Source organism: Alternaria infectoria (assembly GCF_024043175.1).
Source record: "Alternaria infectoria strain BMP 0036 chromosome Unknown scaffold_3, whole genome shotgun sequence".
Classification (NCBI taxonomy): domain Eukaryota; kingdom Fungi; phylum Ascomycota; class Dothideomycetes; order Pleosporales; family Pleosporaceae; genus Alternaria; species Alternaria infectoria.
Genome location: NW_026250692.1, coordinates 1,860,969 through 1,881,100, shown reverse-complemented (window position 1 = coordinate 1,881,100; position 20,132 = coordinate 1,860,969). Strand labels below are relative to the sequence as shown.

At 51.8% G+C, this 20,132-nt stretch overlaps 7 protein-coding genes across 7 annotated transcripts; 4 read left to right on the top strand and 3 right to left on the bottom strand.

The window, feature by feature from the left end:
• Positions 1–462: 462 nt before the first annotated feature.
• Positions 463–1,924, top strand: J4E92_002875 (uncharacterized protein; the record flags this gene model as incomplete). Its single annotated transcript, XM_051494275.1, has 3 exons — positions 463–545; positions 596–811; positions 859–1,924. 3 exons carry the CDS (start codon positions 463–465, stop codon positions 1,922–1,924), a joined length of 1,365 nt encoding a protein of 454 aa, XP_051355954.1.
• A 1,807-nt stretch (positions 1,925–3,731) lies between these two features.
• Positions 3,732–4,149, top strand: J4E92_002874 (uncharacterized protein; the record flags this gene model as incomplete). Its single annotated transcript, XM_051494274.1, has 2 exons — positions 3,732–3,990; positions 4,043–4,149. 2 exons carry the CDS (start codon positions 3,732–3,734, stop codon positions 4,147–4,149), a joined length of 366 nt encoding a protein of 121 aa, XP_051355953.1.
• A 274-nt stretch (positions 4,150–4,423) lies between these two features.
• On the bottom strand, positions 4,424–6,408 carry J4E92_002873 (uncharacterized protein; the record flags this gene model as incomplete). Its single annotated transcript, XM_051494273.1, has 3 exons — positions 4,424–4,455; positions 4,505–5,180; positions 6,187–6,408. 3 exons carry the CDS (start codon positions 6,406–6,408, stop codon positions 4,424–4,426), a joined length of 930 nt encoding a protein of 309 aa, XP_051355952.1.
• A 618-nt stretch (positions 6,409–7,026) lies between these two features.
• J4E92_002872 (uncharacterized protein) lies at positions 7,027–8,034 on the bottom strand (the record flags this gene model as incomplete). Its single annotated transcript, XM_051494272.1, has 1 exon — positions 7,027–8,034. One exon carries the CDS (start codon positions 8,032–8,034, stop codon positions 7,027–7,029), a length of 1,008 nt encoding a protein of 335 aa, XP_051355951.1.
• Positions 8,035–10,349: 2,315 nt separating this feature from the next.
• Positions 10,350–11,347, bottom strand: J4E92_002871 (uncharacterized protein; the record flags this gene model as incomplete). Its single annotated transcript, XM_051494271.1, has 2 exons — positions 10,350–10,870; positions 11,272–11,347. The coding sequence occupies 2 exons, from the start codon at positions 11,345–11,347 to the stop codon at positions 10,350–10,352; spliced, it is 597 nt and encodes a 198-aa protein (XP_051355950.1).
• Positions 11,348–12,248: 901 nt separating this feature from the next.
• On the top strand, positions 12,249–13,415 carry J4E92_002870 (uncharacterized protein; the record flags this gene model as incomplete). Its single annotated transcript, XM_051494270.1, has 1 exon — positions 12,249–13,415. The coding sequence occupies one exon, from the start codon at positions 12,249–12,251 to the stop codon at positions 13,413–13,415; it is 1,167 nt and encodes a 388-aa protein (XP_051355949.1).
• A 4,043-nt stretch (positions 13,416–17,458) lies between these two features.
• J4E92_002869 (uncharacterized protein) lies at positions 17,459–17,881 on the top strand (the record flags this gene model as incomplete). The annotated part of the gene is made up of 2 exons (XM_051494269.1): positions 17,459–17,602; positions 17,669–17,881. The coding sequence occupies 2 exons, from the start codon at positions 17,459–17,461 to the stop codon at positions 17,879–17,881; spliced, it is 357 nt and encodes a 118-aa protein (XP_051355948.1).
• Positions 17,882–20,132: the final 2,251 nt, after the last annotated feature.

Sequence of the window (20,132 nt, the reverse complement as noted above, 5' to 3'; positions counted from 1 at the left end):
TCAGCCTAAACCGATGTTATACCAATGAAGCGGCCCCCAACGTGCCGCTTAAGAATCAATCGAGGGTCGTTCCTTTCGGTGCCACTTCTGCTATTTATGTTGTCTCGATCTCCGTGCGATACTTTCCCTGCAGCTCAGTGAAGCAGACATCTGCTTCGTCTCATGAATTCGGACACTACTTAACCCAGCATATTTTATTGTGCCGCAGAGACCTTAGATACTGCTACTATGGAAAAGCCCGAACTGATGAAGATCGCTTCGGTCGAAACGCGAGAGGTCATGGATGACAGAGGCTCGACGCAGTCCAATGCGCATCTGCTACCGAAAGTACCGCCATCTCCAGCAATCAGACCGATAGCAGAACGTCAAGATTCCCGAACGTTTCCTGGTTGGAAAGGCCGTCGTATTCACGCATGGAAAGCTCCACTACTCATGGTTCTCTTCCTTCTTTTTGGCCTGGCAATGAGTGTTGCGCATTGCGTCTTTTACCCGAAACTCAAGGGTCAGATAGTTGGAAAGGCTGACCAGCAAGAGGAAAAGATCAGGTAATGCACTCCGTAGGTATGCACGTCACCAGATTTACTGACATGGCCAGGTTTGGTACTGCGTTTGCTTTCCTCGCTCAGATCTGCCTCGGCACAAGTGTCTGGACTGCATATACCCAGTGGCTTTGGAGGACACTATTGAAGAAAGATATGACATTCAAGGTGTTGAACTCCGCTTTCGGGGCTGACACATCAGTGTTGTCTTTGCTCAACATGGAGATGTGGAAGCGGCTGAAGGTAGGATCGGTAATGGCTTGTCTGGCATGGTGAGTAGTAGACCTTGACAAACGACCTTTTGCTAATGCATTCCAAGGGGGTTGTTGCTTCCGCCTTTCTTCACGCCTGCGACTCTGTTCATAGTCGAGGGCACAAATGTCGAAAACATCATCGCAGCCATGCCATATCCATCTATCGCAAACGCCAGCGAAGCGCATCGGTATACCTACTCGCCACCCAGTCGGCCCGGTACAACACAGTTCTTTGATGACAAGAACCGGATCTTCACTGGGCCAAGGACCGTCATGAATCTCTTGGCTACTGCGACTTCGTCCTTTGGTGAGATACTGCCGCTGGATCTGCCGTTCAGGAATTCCGCCTACGCCGTCGATTTCTATGCTCCGGTAATCAGATGCAGCCAGGCCAATGAGACGGAAGAGCATGCTATCGACGCTTTCCTGCAAGAGGGAATGGCGGCAGTGGATGGCACACTTATGGAGACGGATAATGCTTACTTTAGCTTCGTGCCAACTCATAATAGCACTGGAGGACTCACAGCAATCTCGCATCCTCGCCAACACGTACCTTCGAAACCAATGAACGAGCTTTGGATGACGTTTCTGCGGCCTATCATCAACGACCAAGGCGAGCGGGTCAAATTACGCCAGTACCAGATCTGTCGACCACACAACGCGTCCTACAGTTTGGAGATCTCGCAGTATCATGGGCTGCAGAACGTATCCGGCAAATACGAGGTTGGTGAAACGATCTCGTTTCCAGACGAGGGACCCGATGAAATCTCCAACATGACTCAACATGCGTATACAGCATTCATGTGGGTTATGTGCGATCAACTGTTAGGCAAGCTGGCATGGCTGAATGACACGAGTGTTTCGGAAAAGCAAGCGGCAGCTCAGTACGGTGTCATTGATTCGCCTATACAGCGTACTAGTCTACTGGGCTCTGCCGATCTGGATGCGTACTTTGAGTTTGACGAAGAGAAAGTGTTGTACAAAGGGCAGAACATGTCAACAGCCTTCAAGCTCAGTGATCAGAGATTACAGGACAAAGCCATGGCAAGAAACCGGACGCTGGACGTTCTCATCGAAGAACTAAGTTTCAATCTGACGGTCAGCATGATGCATAACCGGCTACTGACGTAAGTAAATGAGCGCTTCTCGATCGAATCGTGAGCTGATCAGTACAGCAACATGGCCAACACAGCCGTCAAACTCACTACCGACGTGAATCGCTACGACTACAAAGCCTACGGGCTGTTCATCCCATATGCCCTCGCCAACGCATTCGCCATCATCTGCGTCATCCTTGGCTTAACATCGTACGTTCGCGATGGCGCCATGCCTGGCAAAAAGATGCAGGACCTCGTGCACGCTGCACGCAACCCTAAGTTCCACAACAGCCCCTCTCTGGGCTCTAGAACAACTAGCTTGGGTGCGAGTGTCGGCCCGGATGGAGTGGAGATGAGGATAGCAAGTGAGGATTCGGGAGAAGGAGGTAGCGATGGAAGAACTAGATCATGGGGAAGTGTAAGGTGGGGGAATGATGCGTGAGGAGATGAGAATCGAGAACTGGTATGAGGCGTACGACGCGTCAACTCATCAATTGGCATCATCATGTCCATCTTCCCCTGTCCAAATAATCGACTCCGTACTATGTCATGCACAGAGTCCGTCTACTTGGCAATCTTGTGACAAAGCGCACTTGCACCAAGACCTGAGCCGACACTGCGATCCAATCGCAAAAGATGCGCAACAAGTTTAGTAAGCCTCTAGCGACTGAGCTTCCTGCCAACCTCAAGCCTGGCAAATCACAGCGTGGCCTAGATTGAGAGCGGACGGTCGCGGCAAGCACACATCCCGTGTCGCGTCAGCGCGATGGGCCGTCGCGTCTGCATGCATGTTGCTTAAGCGACTGCAGCCTGCGTCCTCAGAGCAATTTCTTCATGCCCATCTAATCGGAAGACTTCTGTCGTAATCTGATCGCAATAACACCCGCTCTGCTCTTGAGGAAGTTTTGCTAGTATCTGTGGGTTGACGGCCTTTCGGCGCGATGGATCGCAGTCGATGCAGATGTGGCGACAGCAGTTGTGTTGACCTGCTGCTTGTGGACTTGGTGAGCAGCCACGTGCACGGGCAAGTGCGCTATGCCAATGATCTCCGCTGTTTGAACGTCAGCTTATACATAGCCCAAGAGCGTGGCAGGAGATTGCTAATCGGAACTGGTGGCGTTGATATCAACGCTGTACATATATGTGGCATAGAAGTAGAAGTAGTGTTGACGGTGCGTATGCGGTAGATGGCCAGAGAGGGCGAATAGAAGACGAGAGAGGAGCTTTTGATACTCCATCATCGCGTTTGAACACGTTTTTTTGAAGTTCAAGACGGCATGGAGAGGCTAAGATCGGAATGAAAGTTTCCTGTATAGATCGTTGATTCAGAGCAGTCCGTCAGCTTTTCGTCAGATGCGCAAGTGACTTCCCACTACCTCCTCCACCAACACATGTACACGAGCCAAGATCAGGTCGCGGGGAGCATTTCCGTTGGTGACGTGAACAATCCAACCAATCCGGTCCTCGGACATGCGACAATGCAGGCGAATGCAAGATCGGATCTCGTATCACATCGTCGAACCCTCCATCTTCTGACCCAGGATACGGGCAGCGAGGCATATATCGGAGGCTGATGGATCACCAAGATACCTCATAAGGTTATGTGTGGCGGCTTGGAAGCGTATGACCTCAACACCATCAGTTGGTGGCGGTGTTGACCGACTGTTGAGAAGCTTGGAGGGGAGTTAGGTCTTACCACCAAGAGCATCATCAACGTACTGCTAGTACAGATGTTCCAAGGGAGACAGGCAGCGAATAAGTATAAGAGACAGGCTCTTCATACCGTTGTCTTCTCATCATCCAGCTCTCATCTTCCAATACAGCATCCAGCAACATCCAAAATGCAGCTCACCAACCTCATCGCCCTTGTCACCGCTCTCGCGGCCACGAGCGTCAACGCTCGTCCCAACCCCTCTACCGTCGTCGAGCGTCAGGCTCCCGGTGACGGTGTCGCTATCATCCGCTTCTACGCCGGTATGGGCTGCGAGGAGCCATGGCTCGAGGACAACGTTTTCTTCCAGAATTCTACGTGCACGGACAACTCGTATAAGGCGCCATATGGCAGCTTCAGGGTGTATATCAATGATTTCACCAGAACCAGTATGTGACAGAAATTGGGGGGAACCAGAACCAGGCTAACGTGAGATTGTAGCTCGCTTCTACGTGAACACAGAATGTGGAGGTACTAACTACGTGGATGTCCAGCCAGGAGTGGAGCAATGCTTTTCCGGCCGGGTTGGTTCGTACAAGTCCTTGTAGTCGGAATATCGAGTGGGTGTAGATTGCGGCGAATGGTGGGAGGGTGTTCGGTACGGTGGAGGAGAGGTTCGTAGACGGATCTGTTGAGTCGGGTGGATTAGGTGTTGGTTCTCCTGTCGCTCATTAACAATAAAACCAGTTCTTCAAGCCGGCTTTCAATGTTGTGAAATTTGGTGTCTGATGCTTTGCCATGCAACAGAGACGATCATCGTGTTCCGATGGTCGTAGGTGTGTCTATAAATAACGTAGTATTGCCTGTATCCTGTTTGGGTATCTACTCCTTCTCCTGTAAGAAATCCACAACCGCTGGAATGTGTTAGCTAGACCAAATTTGATTCAGGCCATGTCTGCGTACCTTTGATAAACTCCTCGGGCTTCTCACTAATGACCCAATGGCCACAGTCTATGTCCACTAATTCGAACCTTGGGAAGAATCGACCAATGATGGGCAGTGTCTCGTCGCTCACGTAGTGGCTCTTGGTGCCTCGAATGAAGAGAGCTCTCTTGCTGAACGAGGCCTCCTCGGGGTTGGTGAAGGGGAAGTCGGCCATGTTGTCGAGCGCCTTGGTGAGGATGCTCACAGGTATGCGAAACTTGAGCGGCGCCCCTGGCTCACCCCTCATCAGGTTCGTCAATAGAAATTGGCGAACTGGTAGGTCCTTTGCGTAAGGCTCCATCAGCTTATCTGCCTCCTTTTGGCTCTTGGGCTGTGACCTCTCAACGTGCTGCATGCCTTCTGCGTACTTGGGGAAGTCGCTTGATAGCGCCGCATCCACTGGTGCATTGTCCACTGGTATGATGTTTGCGCAGCAGTCTGGGTTCCTCAGCGCCATGGTCATGACTGTCTTCGCGCCCATCGAGTGGCCTATGAGTGTCGCATTCTTCAGCTCGTGCTTCTGGAGGAAGGCTTCTACGTCTTCGGCGAGGGCGGTGTAGTTGTGGACCTTATCGTGGGGGGATTCGCCGTGGTTTCGCGTGTCGATGGCGTATACGGGACGCTTCAGGACGCGTGCGAGTGCACTGTGAACAACCTGTCAGTCCCGATCCAGCTCTGACAGCTCGGGAGAGGCACCTACTTTCCGACACCCTGGTTGTTCCTCTTGCTCCCAAACAAGCCATGTACAATCACAATCGGATCTCCGTTGGCCTTGCCGGAGTCATCATGAAGCCGATACGCGAGGTCGACGACCCTCAGATTCGCCGACGCGTGGAATGAGCGCGTCCATGACGGCAAGGGAGTCGCATTCGACAGCCGTATGCGGTTGGCGTGTTTCGGGAGAGTGAAAGCCGCGGAGAAAGGTTGTATGCTTCTCGTCAAGGCGCGCATGTTGAAAGTTTGACGCTCGTGATTTTCGGAAAGCTTCCGAACTTTTTGCTTTGCCAAGCCGAACGTCATGCCGCATCTTGCCGGACCCTAGCACTTAGCATCTTCTCTCTACTACCTTCATTTGATGCTATCCGTCCTCCGCCGCCTTGTAAAAGATGCTATCTGACCATCTCGTGTTGAGCCTGTATTCGCAAGAGTACCCGACTCGTGACACACAGCCGTCCGATAACCGAACAATGGAACCCCAACAGGGTCTGATGTGCCGAAAATAAACACAAGAGATGGGCGCTACAGCAAAAAGATGGGAGAACCACATCAGCATGACTTGTGAGAAGGGAGCGAATTGTATTGATCATTCTCACTATAGACTCTTCTCGCAATCTCATCCCAACGCCAATCTCCACACCAACAAAGCGAACGTGTATTCCCATTCCTCAAGGTCACTCATTCCCCACATTGCATCGCATCCTATGAACTTTTCCCATACTCATACTCTACTGAATACCACCTTCTCGAACTAGCAAGTCGGCAGCCCACCTGTTCGCGTCAGTACATCCGCACGTCTCAACAAAGCATACTTCAGCAAAACGATCACACTTACGCTCGCAGTTTTGCTGAGTCCAGCCAGCCCAGATGTAGCAGTTCCAAGCCGGAACATAGTCCCAGATACAGTTCCCATTAATGCATTTGCCTTTTTTGGTGCAACTCACGCTGAAGCGGTCGCCACCCGTTACACCTCGGTGGCGGACACCGCTGGTAGGGCTGGTGTCGCAACCCTGAGGATCATTCTTGAGGGCATCGGAATTGAGGTAGCACACCGTGGCTCGAGGGAGGAGGTCTGCGACGGCCTCTGCTGCAGGGTCAGGAGAGGTAATCGGCGTTACGACCACGGCCAGTGGAAGGAGGGCGATGAAAGACGTGGCGAGCTTCATAGTGGTGAATGTTTGTGAATTGCGGAAGTAGATCTGTAGTGCTTGGGTCTTGTTGCTGAGAGTTCTTCTAAGCTCAGCTCTGGTCGGCTTTTATATCCTTCATCTCTCGACCTCTCGCATCCGCGAACCGAGATACGATCGAAATTTTCCGTCTTCCTATAGTCACCTCCCCGCATGCTATCTATCCGGATCTTACTTGCATCAATTCGATAATCTTGACATTACTTTTCGTCGGATTCTTCGCATTGCGCACCATAGCGAGGAAGCTTGTGCAACACACAAGCTCCCACGGGTCAGCTGCCAAGTCGGGTATATTGAAACCGTCTCTTTACACTACACCGGCAAGTGGTGAAGTCGAATGAAGGTTAGAAACATCATCCGAGTGTCTCAACAGTTGCGAAGAATGCAGATGTGGGCTTGGTGTATCTGAGACGGGATGTCAGATGCCAACTGGGAGTCGGGACTAGCAACTCATCGGCGATGTGAAGCCATGACAGCAGCACAGTAACTAGAACAGAGCTCAATATTATTGAAATTGTGAAAATGTTATTAGTAGAAAGAAGATCTAAAATGACGAATCGCTCGAATGAAATCTAGAATGATACATCCCCAATTGTCTCAATCGCTCTTCACATGCACAACAATCTTACCCTTTGCCCTTCCAGTCTTCAGCCTCTCATACGCCTTCGGCACCTCCGAGAATTCCCATGTAGAGTCAATAACCGCGCGAAGTTTCCCTTGTTCCATCCACGTCGCGAGCTGCTCGAACACAGCGGTACTCGCATTCCCGGCAACAAAGATGTACTCTCTCTTCCCCCAGCTGAACAAGCTAGTCAATTTGTTGCCGAAGAATTGAACTGCAGCACTCAGATTCATGCCAAGGCCAACCTGAACAAATTTGCCTTCCGGTCGCAGGAACGCGCTTGAAGCACGGTATAGGTTCGCCGGTGTCCCCACATTGTCTAGTATGAGATTGAACATGGCGCCGGTGTCTTTCAGTTGTTCGATGATCGGTGTCTTGGTGTAGTCCAGTACTGTATCTGCTCCCAAGCTCTTGACTAACTCGATGTTCGCCGCTGAACATGACACTGTAACATGATAGCCGAGTATCTTGGCGATCTGGATCGCTGCGACACCAGTTCCTCCCGAGCCACCGTTGATGAAGACTTTATTGCCGGGTTCAGCATACGGCTTTAGTCCGGCGTATACCGTCATGCCCGTACTCGCCATGGACGCCATGTCGTCTCCCTTCAGGCCGTGTGGCACTTTCGCCAATAGATTTTGCGGAACGGGAACGTATTCCGCTAAAGCGCCATGTTTGCCTCCCGGAACGAGACCACCGTATACGATATCGCCCTCCTGGAAGCTTGTGACGTTACTGCCGACTTTCGCGACGCGGCCGTATACATCTAGGCCAGGTGTCAACCCAGAAAAGATCAGGCGTGTGATGAAACCGAGTTCGAGGATCTTGTGGTCGATAGGGTTGAGCGCTGCCGCATGGCTCTCAACAAGCACTTCGTCTTTATTGATGGTGGGTATCGGAAGGCCTGAGGAAGAGATGGAGAGGTTCTTCTCCATGGGTCCGGATGCGGACTTGAACTGCCATCCGCGCATCGTAGCTGCCATTCCGAAAGCTCGAGGTTATATGTGGGGATGTAATGAAGAGTGGAGCTTGTGAAGTGGAATTTGATAGACAATTAATAGTCGAGTTGAGTGTTCAATGCGTTTGGAAATGTGTTGATAATGTTTCTGTCCATGGCCTACCTTTGCTGCATATATACCATCTCACGACACCACGTACTCACTCTCATACGACTATTACTGTCGCGCTGATGGCCAGGAGCGAGCAGGCCGAGCTTGGTCAGCCCCACATTTGAGAGACGGTGGCCGAGTAAGGGCGACATGAGATTACAATGACTGTTCCTCAGCCTTGCCAGATCGCAGTTCGGGTGTTCGCAAGAGCGAGGGGAGGCTCACGTAAGTCCTTTGGTGAGTAATCGTGACCTCCCTCCTGGTCTAGCCGAATTGGGTTAGAAGCGGGCGAATGCGGGGCTTATCTTCGTCCGATGAAGTACCCAGTCAAGGAAAAGTAAAGTGAGGTAGATATCTTTCCAAATTATTATTCGACATTGGAGATAGATGCGCAACGTCTTTTCCTTGATGAGAGAGTGATGGGTGCTGTTGTTGGTAGTGATGAACATGTGGCGTCCAATCTTTACAACGACTGGCACTGCCCGCCTGCGCAACCCCACAAGGCTGAGCAGGCCACCTCATGGATTTCATCCAACCTTGTACAACCCAACTCTTCTCACTTAACCTCCACCTACAGTCATGCAAGACGATAGAGCACTCACATTCGGGCAAATACATGGAAACAAAGAAGCGCTCCTCTCCGCAGTGGAACGTATCGAGCGCATCGCACTTGTCGAAAGCTACGAATTAGGACCACTACGTCTTCGATTTCTAGAGCCTTACCCTCAAGGTGGAACGGAGTTTGATTACGTTCTCACTCCCGCTCGCGAACTTTGGACAAACGACTTGTTGTACGATTATCATTACATCACGGTATCTTACGTGTGGACTCACTCGCAGCCTATCGACGGAATTGAACTTCCGGAATACCGTATCTGGGACGGCGCCGAATTGAAACAGTATCCTAGACTCCTCAGGTGCCCGCCAATTGTATTCCATCGTGTTGTGCAGTTTACGAAAACTGAAAAGCTTGACGTACTTCGTCGTGGTGTGCCGGATGTGAAAACTTGTAAGGTCGAGCGAATCTGGATCGATCAGGAGTGCATTGATCAGACCGATCCCAATGACGTGGAGAAACATTTGCAGGATATGCATCGGATATACCACTTCAGTGTATCTACCGTGGCTACACTCTCCAAAGTTTCAGCTAGTTGGGTGCGTTTGTCAAAATTCACTCCCGAGGAAACTTTGAGGCGAACTGTCGATGAAGTGAAAACTGCCGGAGAAACGCTGAGGGAGATGACTGAGGACCCATGGTTCAGTAGATCCTGGTGAGCTTTCTTCGAGGATACTCCGAACTGAGACTAACGATCCGATTCCATACTAGGACGTTCCACGAACAATACTGCGCCGGATATGTCGCATATCTTCTGCCTAGGCCGCCATTGCGTCGACATACATTGGGTTCCCCAGAGAGTCTCGTGGCGACTTCGGTCTCAATACTTGAAAAGGATATTGTTGTACACTATGACAAGATGAGATTTCTTCGCTTCTTATGCGCAGAAGGGAACGAGATTTTTCCAGCACTCGAGTCGCGCCCCCTTTTGCCTGGCAAGGGGACCTTGAGAGGCAGAATTCGCGACCATGGAGTCCCCTATCTTATCGAGAATGCACAAAAGATGATGGAGAATCGCGAGAACAAAGTTCTCTCTGATCGCCTCCAGATCATAGCAAATGCGTGTTCACTGGGGTGGAAGCTCAAGACAACGGTACTCAACACTTCAACGCAGAGCTACAGCACCTGCCTACTGGCATTGACAATGGCGAATACGTGGCCAGATCCCACTGAGCGTGCATACCAATACCAGGCATTCGGAGATGCTTTCATGACGGGGGGGATCGAAGGCGCAATTGAAGAATTGATGGATGCGCAATGACGCGATCTTTGGCATCTTCCAGGTTTTCGCCCAGATTCCATCCAACCTTATGAGCGTGGGTAGCGGTTGTACCAGATACCGCAGACGGAGTTGGTGACTGCAGATAAGGAGCGTCTATCGCCGAGGTAGCACATACTGTAGTTTTTAATTGACTCGCCTATTGCCATCGTAGCGCGATCGAATGGGCGAAGAATGTGAAAGGGTTGGTATATGAACTGCGCCTTCAGCCTCCGATTACGTCCACCGTGTATGATTCCACTTGAAAGAACATCATCTGTCAAGAACACTCCAATACTCCTGGAAAGCAACAAATCAAGACTTCTTTCCAATTACTCCAGCTAGCGCGCCCTCGGCGGCTTTCTTCAGCAGCTCCCGATCTTCATCGCTCATGTGATCCACCTTCTCAACAAGCAACTTCTTCAGAAACATGTTCTCCTTCTTCAGCCCATCATTTTCGGCTTCGAGCTTCTTGGTCCGGTCTTGCATCTTTTGACTCGTCTCCATGAGCTGCTGCTCGCGCTGCTTCTTCTTCTGCCGGAAGCGTGCGGAAGCAGCTTGATTGCGTTTTCGCTTGTCCTCTTCTGCTTCGACAACAACCGGATCGGTGAGGAGACTTGCATTGGTGCGTTCGGGCGATGTGGCTGATGATGTGGATGTTGCGATGCTGTCGGGGTATGGCGTGCGATAAGCGTTGATGTTGAAGCTTTGTGTAACGGGAGAGAATCCCTGGAGATCATCAAAGCCGATCTGAAGCGCACTGTCGTGCTCGTAGTGTTGCGGGATATGTCCTGTCATGGTCGGCATTGTAGGCGCCTCGGAGGTGTACGGTAGGCCTTAGAATGACGTTAGTGACCATTGTCTGAGGCAAACAAAAAAACAGCCCAGAAGATGCGGTGAACGCTGGGTATTTCATCGATCGAGCGATTGACGCAACGATATGCGTCTGTGCACAGCATGCATACACACCTCCCTAGGCAGGTATGCAGTTGTCGCAAGTCCCGTCGCCGCGTTCGATCACGTGCAGCTAGCGAGAGCACGCCATCCCATCCCGAACAAACGTCATCCAGGCCTGGCAACTCAGAGGCACAGGAATGACATCCATACGTAGGCAAAGGGCCTAATGGGAGGACCAAAGAATTCGTTGGGGATGATGTACATGAAGCTGATGGGATAGAGATAAATAGAGGGGTTGCGCTTACCTGGTGCCGACACACCACTGCTGTGCAATGCATACGCAAATTGCTGGGTCTGCGCGATGACATCCTGAGACTGTATGTGCAGTGAATGTAGGTGTTGTCCGCTGGGGTCATATTCGTGGTTGTGATGGAGATTGGCGGCGTCGAGGATATCGAAGAGATCACGTCCAGAGGAATTCCCATTCGCATGTACGTCGGTGAAGGTCGGCTGCCCAAAAGCTTGCTGAAGATAAGTTTCCGACATTACTCTCCATCGGCAACATGCGTTCTCGCGCAATCGCGTCTTTTCCTTTTGTCGTTCGTTTTCTGATCGTCGGCCTCAGGGTCGGGGGAATGTTGTTGAGCTTCGCGCTGGGCTTTTGAGGGGGTTGAGGGTTGACGTTCGCTCCCTGCAGGCGCGATGGTGTGCCACCCTATGAGAATCACACAAATGCCCACCGGCATGCGCTTATGGGCAGCGCACCCCACTGCCACAATTGCCTTTTTGGCAGCCATGGGAGATGGCGATCGCGTCGGATTGCGCCATATTTCTCATACGATTGTCAACGTCCTCCACGCTTTTACCTAAATTGCGCCGCCGGACAGCGTCGAAATACCAGCGCGCAGTGTCCCGTGTTTTGCTCGCATGTTCGTAATCGCAAAGACCCGCGCTTGGGTGGGGCAGTATCTGCATGAGGCGTCCATGGGTTGCAGTGAGCTCGCGGCAATGCTGAGCCGGAGGCACTGGGCAAAGTCCATTTTCCCAAAACCCACTTTGTGCTGTCTCGTCCATGCATCGTGACCGATTGTTTTGTGAACGCAACCTTTACTCCTCTTCAAATAACTCTTGTCTTGCTGTATGTCTGAGACATGTAATGGGCGTGTCAGTAGTGATCGTACCGTTGTGTAGAGTGAGTCGTCGATACACAATGTCTACACACTCCGCGGAGTAGGGATATAAATCAGTACTTCCAGGTACACGGCATGGACACCGGACGCCTATACCAATAGAACATACTAGGAGACCAATCCCGATATGAAGACTCGAACACACTATGCAACACTTGGGCTGGTCCCGAACGCAACACCGGAAGTCATAAGTGCAGCGTACAAAGCTCTGGTGCTAAAGTACTTTGATGAGCTGCCGGAGATGGCCGGCGCTGAGGGCGTCGCGCGTGCTGCTGTGCTTGATGAAATTCATGAGGCGTTTAATGTCTTAGACGACCAGATCCAGAAGGCTGTCTACGACGCTGAGCTTGCAGGGAAGGATGACGAGGTCATTGACGAAGCCTCTGCCTTTCACCATTGTCCTCACTCTACACTGGAAGACTGCACAACAGCGCCTACGATACAGGAGCAGAAGAACTCGATGCGCGCTCAGGTACGTGAGCAAGTCAAATACTGGCGAGTGACGCGCGAGAAACGTCGTGAGGCCGAGGCACGTCTGAGTGTAGACGAGCTCAAGAGCCTGGTGGAGATTTGGGAAGAAGCCGAGCTCGAGAATGCAGCCGATCCTGTGATGAAGGCTCGATGTGCCACCGTCACTTTCGAATACGTGGATGAGCTGAACTCTCGTGAGCGAGAGCATGAGGAGCGGCCAGCAAAGGCTTCAACACCCAGGCGCGCAACAGAGATGCCCACAACGCCAGTCGCGAAGAAACATCGTGCGAAGACACCATGTGCGCCCACAAAGTCTATTGCTCCTGCACGCATATCGTCATCGATTAAATCAGAAATTGCTGCCCGAAAACCCCGTTTTGATGCATCGCCGACACCTGCACCGTCCTCTCGTATAGGCGTGCGCGCCGCCGAGCTTGAACGGGCCGAAGAAAAGCGGGTCGAAGCAGCCAAGGGTGGAGCCGAAGCCCGCAAGGAACGGAAGGCCCAGATTGAGGCGGCCAAGCAAGCCGCACTTGAGAAAAAGGCGGCCGCTGCTCGTGCCTTCAAAGCGGATCTGAAAGTGGCAGCTGACGAACGGGATCGTGCGAAGGCTGAGCGCATCGCAAAAGCTCGAGCCAAGGTCCGCGGAGCACCAGTTGACATCAATGATGCTACTGGTGATTTTGTCGCTTCTGGAGAACAAGAGGGTATGTTGTCGCATGGGGTTGATGCCTCCGATGAGGGTATGTCGGAAGACGTCAAGCTACAAGCGATCAAACGTTTCGATGCATGTGGCACCGAACACAGTGACCTCTGTTACTGAGGAGATTACAGTACGCGGGTAATTGCGTAGATGAAGATGCATCAAAGCACACTCTCTGAGCGTGTTTGGTACTGGCTATACGGTGTAGCGCGTGGTGACACGTATGCCATGGACGTGATTTTCCCATCCTCTTCTCTGATACTTATATTAGTCAATGCAAATAACACTAGAGCAAACCAGCTCACCTTCGCTCTTGCCCATACGCATATCCAATCGCCATCTTGTAGAGAGTCAATTAAGTTCTCGCCACGTCCAGAGCCTTCATTGCCTTCCCATGTTGGGTTTTCTCTACATCCCCAGACAACACGATATCTCCGGATGAAGTCGCCATCAAAGACAGACGTGGCTCTTGCGACCTCGTTGCCTTGCAGATACCAAGCGTGTTGACCTTCAATACCCATCGGCCGTGACGGGTCATCATGTAGAAACGTCATAGCCCGCATCTCGTCGCAGTGTAACCTCTGTGGCTCCGTAGTCGATGGCGAGCGTGGTACATTGCTGAAGCCCAGGTCACCGCATATGCTGTCTATGACGCTGTGGATGTTGCTTTGGGGGTACATGTTGTCCTCGAAGTTTTCAGCGACGGTTTCATCGTCCATATCGCCGGTCGGAAACTGCGGGCGCACGATAGAGACCTCAAACCATGAAGAGGTGTTGTATGTGCCAGTTGTACCCTCTGTTGTCCAGCCCTGGTCGTGACTGACAACCAGAAACTCTATCTCTTTGAGTTTGGGCGTTTCGTGATGCGTGGTTTCGGGCTTGTCAAAGATTATCCTCATTAATGGAGACGCGGCGGAGAAGTTGTCGGAGAACTCTTCGTCCAGAATCACGAGAGTCCTGTCATTTTCATGGACGTGCTCGACCCAGTAGCGAGCCTTGTCCAGAATGTCGAGGACGAGTTCGTTGGGAAGTCCTAGGCGGTGATGGAGGAGGGCACGGGTGCGATGAACATCACGGCGACGGGGCACGAAGGGTCTCATAGAGCTGCTTTAGTAATTGGCGCTTTCGGTCGGTCGCAGCGCAGAGGAATTAGGGTTGAGAGGTTAAAGAGGGTCGCTGTGGCATGTGTGCGAAGACACCCAATGGCAGGAGGGCTAGTGGAGAAACAGGCTTAGTGTCGCCCGCACCATCCCCCCGACGAGCCGAGAGTTACCACGGATCGGCACGCATGACAACTGGCGCATTCGGCCCTGCTGCCCATGTTTAGCTGGATCCTTATTCTAACCTCAGTGGAAATGCGAGAGACTTCAGTATTGCATGACATTGCCGCTGTTGGTGTGGCAGGGATGCGGCGTCCATTAGAGCTACGGTGACTCACCGCGGGAAGCTTCTCGACCACCATCCCGCAATGTTTGTCCACACTTCAGGCCATGTGCACGCGTTCTTCTACGTCAATTTCTCGAAATGTCTAGCATCAAATCCTCCACTCATGTCAAAATGTCATGCTGTTACTGGCGCGACAATATGGTAGGTTGGGGAATGACTTGGTCTCTTCCTTTCACTTGCAGATCATCTTAGTAGACTAGGCTCACTCGACTTGTTGCGCAAAACACTCATATAGTACACAAGGTTTTCAACGCAGTACCATCGGCTCAAGGGTTTCTACTCCGTCGTGCTCGCGTTATGGAGCGTCTCTCATACCGGGAAGCATCCGCTCAAGGCCTCGCTAATACAACCGCAACTTTCAGTGTCACAAGTAGGTGCCTTCGCGCAGTGACTAACATTCCAGCACTTGTAAACAGTGAAAGGTTCAGACGAATCCGACTGAACTAGGTTCCCAATCTTTCATTGCTCCTCGATTAGCTTCTAGAAAGAGAAAGCACCGCCCTCCAATTGATTCAACTCCTTGTTCACGAGCATCGCTACAACAGCCACAAGTCATTTAAGGTTACTCCTACTAGGTCAAATCTCGTGTGATTACATTGCTGACCATTCTGTAGTCCCTCAACCTCACTACCTACTCCACCGCCAAGTCGACGAAGATTCACCGCGATGTCCTCAACCAATACCGAAGAACGTATCCGCAAACTCTGGCAAGACAAGCAGCGCCAAGAGCACGCGAAGATGCGTCTCTGCGACGACCTGCAACGCGAGGCCGTGACCTACAACAACAAGGCCCTCCACTATCGGCAAGAGCGAGATTTCTTCCAATCAGTTCGAAATGGCGTCCGTAGGCAGGAGGCTCAACTTTCGCTTGTATGTACTTTGAGCGACAAGACAAATTTTTCCTTTCAGTATCCATCACCCCGAATCGACAATTGGCTAATGGTTCATTGCAGGAACAATGGTCAGCGCACGCGGTCGGCAAACACTGCGACCTTGGGAAGCAGATCCAAAAGCTCGTCGTCATCACCGCGGCCCGCAAGAAGCTTCAAGAACAGCTCGGTATGCCTGCTACTGAGGATGGATATGTTGACTGCGGTAAGCATGCTGGAATCGGGTCAGTTTCGTCCGCACTACTAGTACATTCAAGACATGAAGCTAATGTATGAATAGTACGTCTTGTCTTCGTTCGCACATCTCAGCAACATAAATTGGAAATTCAGCAACAGCGCGATGCAGCCTTGATATATGAGATCACTTGAAGCAGCGTCTGGGATGGCGCACTCAACAACGTCCTGTTTTCGCTAACGTCTTGATAGGCAATCGATACCTGCTGCTCAATCACGAGCTAGATTCGACGACTAGCGTTCGACACTACATGGACGAGAATATGGGCGGGTCTTCGCTTTTCGCGGACGAGGAATGGCGGTCGTAGACACCTTTGGGCTATACTGCTGGGCAACCTCGGTTGGCTGTAGCTACGTCTTGTGTGTGCTCGTCGAGGGGTTACAGGCGCCATATCCAGAGATGACGGGTGACTACCGGAGGGAAGAGGGAGCTGCTTTATTGCTTGTAGTGATTGGCATCAAAGTTGTAGGACGAGATATTAATGAGCATTGTGGATATAAAATACATAACAATACAACAAGTGTTGGGTGAAACAAAAAGAGTGTAATATTAGATAGGTAGACTCGTTGCAAGCAACATCACCCTCACATGTTTACATACGCTATAAAGCAGTGACGATAGTTCTGTTGGTTTTCAAATCTAGGAGACGTCAAACGGCCATTTATATCTTCCTTCCTATCGCCCGTGGCCCCTGAAAATATTAACATCATACCGCTTTTACATTGTAACAGACGCTCTGTAGGCCTGTATGCCCATTTGTGCTCGCCAGCATCTAGTACTTCTCGTCCACGAGACGCCTTTCCTCAACGACGCGAGAAGATGTGAGAAAGGACGAGGAAGTCGTCGGCTTGGGAAGTAAAGCGACGTGGAAGATCGAACGAAGGAGGAAAGCAAAGAGAACATGATGAGAAGATGAAGAGTCGCAGCCGGGCGTAAATCATGATTTCGTGATGTGAGGCTGTCGTTGCCAAAACAGAAGCGGCTTCAGGCGCATAGCTGTAAGTTCAGTCACAAAGGAGATGCGTGCTTAATGCAGGGGTTCATTTGCGCCTCATCTGGAGGTGAACGGACGTCTAAAGTCCAATAGTAGCTGTACAGGGCGTAATGACCTACAGATTGAGAAGACGCTTTCGCAGGCCCTTTGCATCTTCTCCTTGTCGTGCGATCCGTCGCAGACGCAGAATCCCTCTGTAGCGGATGTGTGAGGATCTGACGAGTACGGTCAAAATGTCATAGCGCCAGGTCGCGTAGACGATGTCTCTATCAAGACGCAACCCTCTCTCGCTACCCCGCCACACACCCGCACCACCATATTCCGATTTGACCAAGACTTGGGTATCTTGTTGAAAATATCTCTCCAACGCTCATAGTACGTTTCTCGCTTGAGTAAAAGCGAAAGCGGATCCGCGACTAACATCTTTCGCCGCCCGACAGACCACCGTCCGAGCAAACACCCCACCACCGTACACGAAGCCGCCACTCATACGCAACAACAGGGTATGCCTCCACTCAGGATGCACGCGGCCGTGAACGCGGCCGTGGACGCGGCGAGGTGGTTCCATGCCGAGACGCGCAGACTTGAGGTGGCGCAGATGGAGCGTTGCGAAGATGTACGACGCGAGGTCGTGACCCTTAACGGCAAGGCCAATTACTGGGGAGATCGAGCCGCCTACCTCCAGACAGGGGGACTTTTGCCGGGAGACGAGGTCCTTGCTCCGGCTGCCTTGGAACTTCACGTAAGTCGGGATTTGAAGGTCCACCAGCCCAGCGTCAAGCCATAGCTAACCAACCCTCCGCGATAGACCATGTTCACCCTGAAGGCCGAAGACCGCGACTGGGATCTTGAAGACGAGATCAAGTTGCTCAAAAGGCTGACTTCCCTCCGCAAAGGGCTTCAGCGGACACTCCACATGGCTCCGACCCGATCCGAGTACGTCGACTACGGTGACAACTCAAACCTGGGCGAGCGCTTCAGACTCCGCAACCGAGCAAGAGCCGTGATGCGCTTTGCCTAGGAGTAAGAGCGAAAGACTCAAGGAAAATTAGCGCGACAGTCCATACCGGCACCATTGGCAGTACCTGGGGATGGATGGGGTGATACACGGCGTAATGGATAGCTCTTAGTACCTAGACAACGGCGTCGCGGCGCAGAACCGTATCGGACATGGATAGATGAGGCAGGAAAGATACATGAATAGAAAGAAAACCCATACCTACCTTTGCAGCGATGCAGCAGTATCCACACCATGGAAGTTTGAGGCATATCAGCAGCATGCTGGATCGTGAGGCCTACGTGATGTCTACATCTTTGTGCTGCGCATGCCGCTAGATATCCTCAAGGCCCTCAAGGCGATTATCACAGCGACAAGGTGCGGTTTGGCGCGTATGAAGTCGATCAAACGGTGCGTATCGCTGTCATCTCGCGTGCTACCCATAGATCGTGGCCATAGAATTGCAGTAGTACTTCTCGATAGCGAGCATATAGCAATTATGCCAATGCTGCGCTTGGAGGATATTAACCCGCTGTCGCGTCCTGGCCTAAGCAATCCGCGCTCGAGTCCTTTAGCTGGCATGTCATGTCCACGCCGACAAGCGCAGACTTGCTGTCAAAGCAGCTTACCTTGAAGCAACGTAGCTAGCTGCGTCTTTCCTAAGTCTAATCTCTAGTAGCAAAAGAGCAGAGTGCAAGTACACGTCCTTCGCAAACGAAGTTGCTGCTGCTCCCGCTGCAGAAGCGAAGACTCGGAAGAGCGCGCGTGCTGAACCAACCCGCCTCGCCTCTCGAGGAAAGAATAAAAGAGGAGCTCTACACAAGCACAAAAGGTTGCACCTGCCTCTAGATAGATATCACATCTTACCTTAGCAGTAGAATAGTAACTAGAGAAATAACAAGGGTGCACCAGCCTCTAGTCGCACTACGCTCTGCTGAAGCTTTCGCGGTAAAAAAAATAACAAAAAAGAGCAAAAATTACGGACTTTCAACCGCGGGAACTCCACCACCTATTTTCGAACCTGGTGATACACAAGTTAGTAACTTGTTTTCTGTCAAGGCCTCATCGGCCAGGGTACGACGTTGGGTCACCATCCCAACGCCGTACGAGATATTGGCAAGATTAGAGCAATTATATAGCCAAAGGACTTCGAGGTTGCTATGGTGGCCTTTGTTGATTTTCGAGGCGCGAACGGGCGCGTGCCTGTGCGGGGATTACGCGGGGCGGGGCAGCGGCGGCGAGTGCAGAGACTGCTTCACATCGTCCACGGCGGCGAGGAGGCAGGGGTCTGCCAGTGAGACGAAGCCCCGCTTAGGCGTGAGCTGCTGCTCGTCGCGTTGAGCTCGCTCCTGTAGCCTGAGTTGCACGTTCTGGAGCGTGTGTGACATCTCAGGCTATGTACACAACCAGCCATGACATGAACGTCGAGCCTGGTAGGATCAGGGAAGCCTCGATGGCGCACATCTCCTGAAGCATTGAAGACTCTTTTAACTCGTGGTGTTTGCACTGCATGCCGGTCCGGTCTGACGTCGCTCATATGTGGCAGCGGATGTCCGCACATCCAGGTCTGCACCCACGCTTCCACCCACGGCATGCATTCGTTCAGCATTGCGCATCGGGATCAAATGACGCAACTGCTAACATGTAGTGCAAGTACGCTCGACGGTCGTGAATGGACTCGACGCGCCTTTGTGGTGGTACCCGGAACAAGTTGAGACGGGTTATGGGTGAAAATGCCCGCACACAGCGGCATCTCGTTGTTACTTACCTCGCATCGAGTCCGTGATGTCGCGCAATACTCATTGGAAGTATGTGAAACCGTTGTTGATAGGCTTTGACTCTTGAGCGTGGCTTCGATAATGCCCGAGCCCATGTCCGCAGTCGTAAGCTTCGAAATCCTGATACGTGATGAGCTTTGCCTTCTCTTGAACCGGTACATCTTTGTAGCGACAGGCTGACAGCCAAATGCGATGCATCAAGGCGTGAGTATCGAAAGTGTATAGCATAGACCCATTTTGCATACCTGGCGAGGTAATACCTGAAGCACAGGTGTTGCTGTCGTGTTTCCGGGCGAGTCAAGCTTGGCTACCTCCTGGCAGAAGACGACAGAGCAAGGGCGTGATCGGGGTGAGTCCTGGAGTATGGAACAAATATCGATCGCAACGGCAGGGTTCTGTTAAAAATTGATCTCTTCTTGGGGCGAGACAGACACGATGTGTGGTCCTCCAAGGTGAGAGACTCTCTCACCCCTGAATATAGCGAAAATCGATCCAAC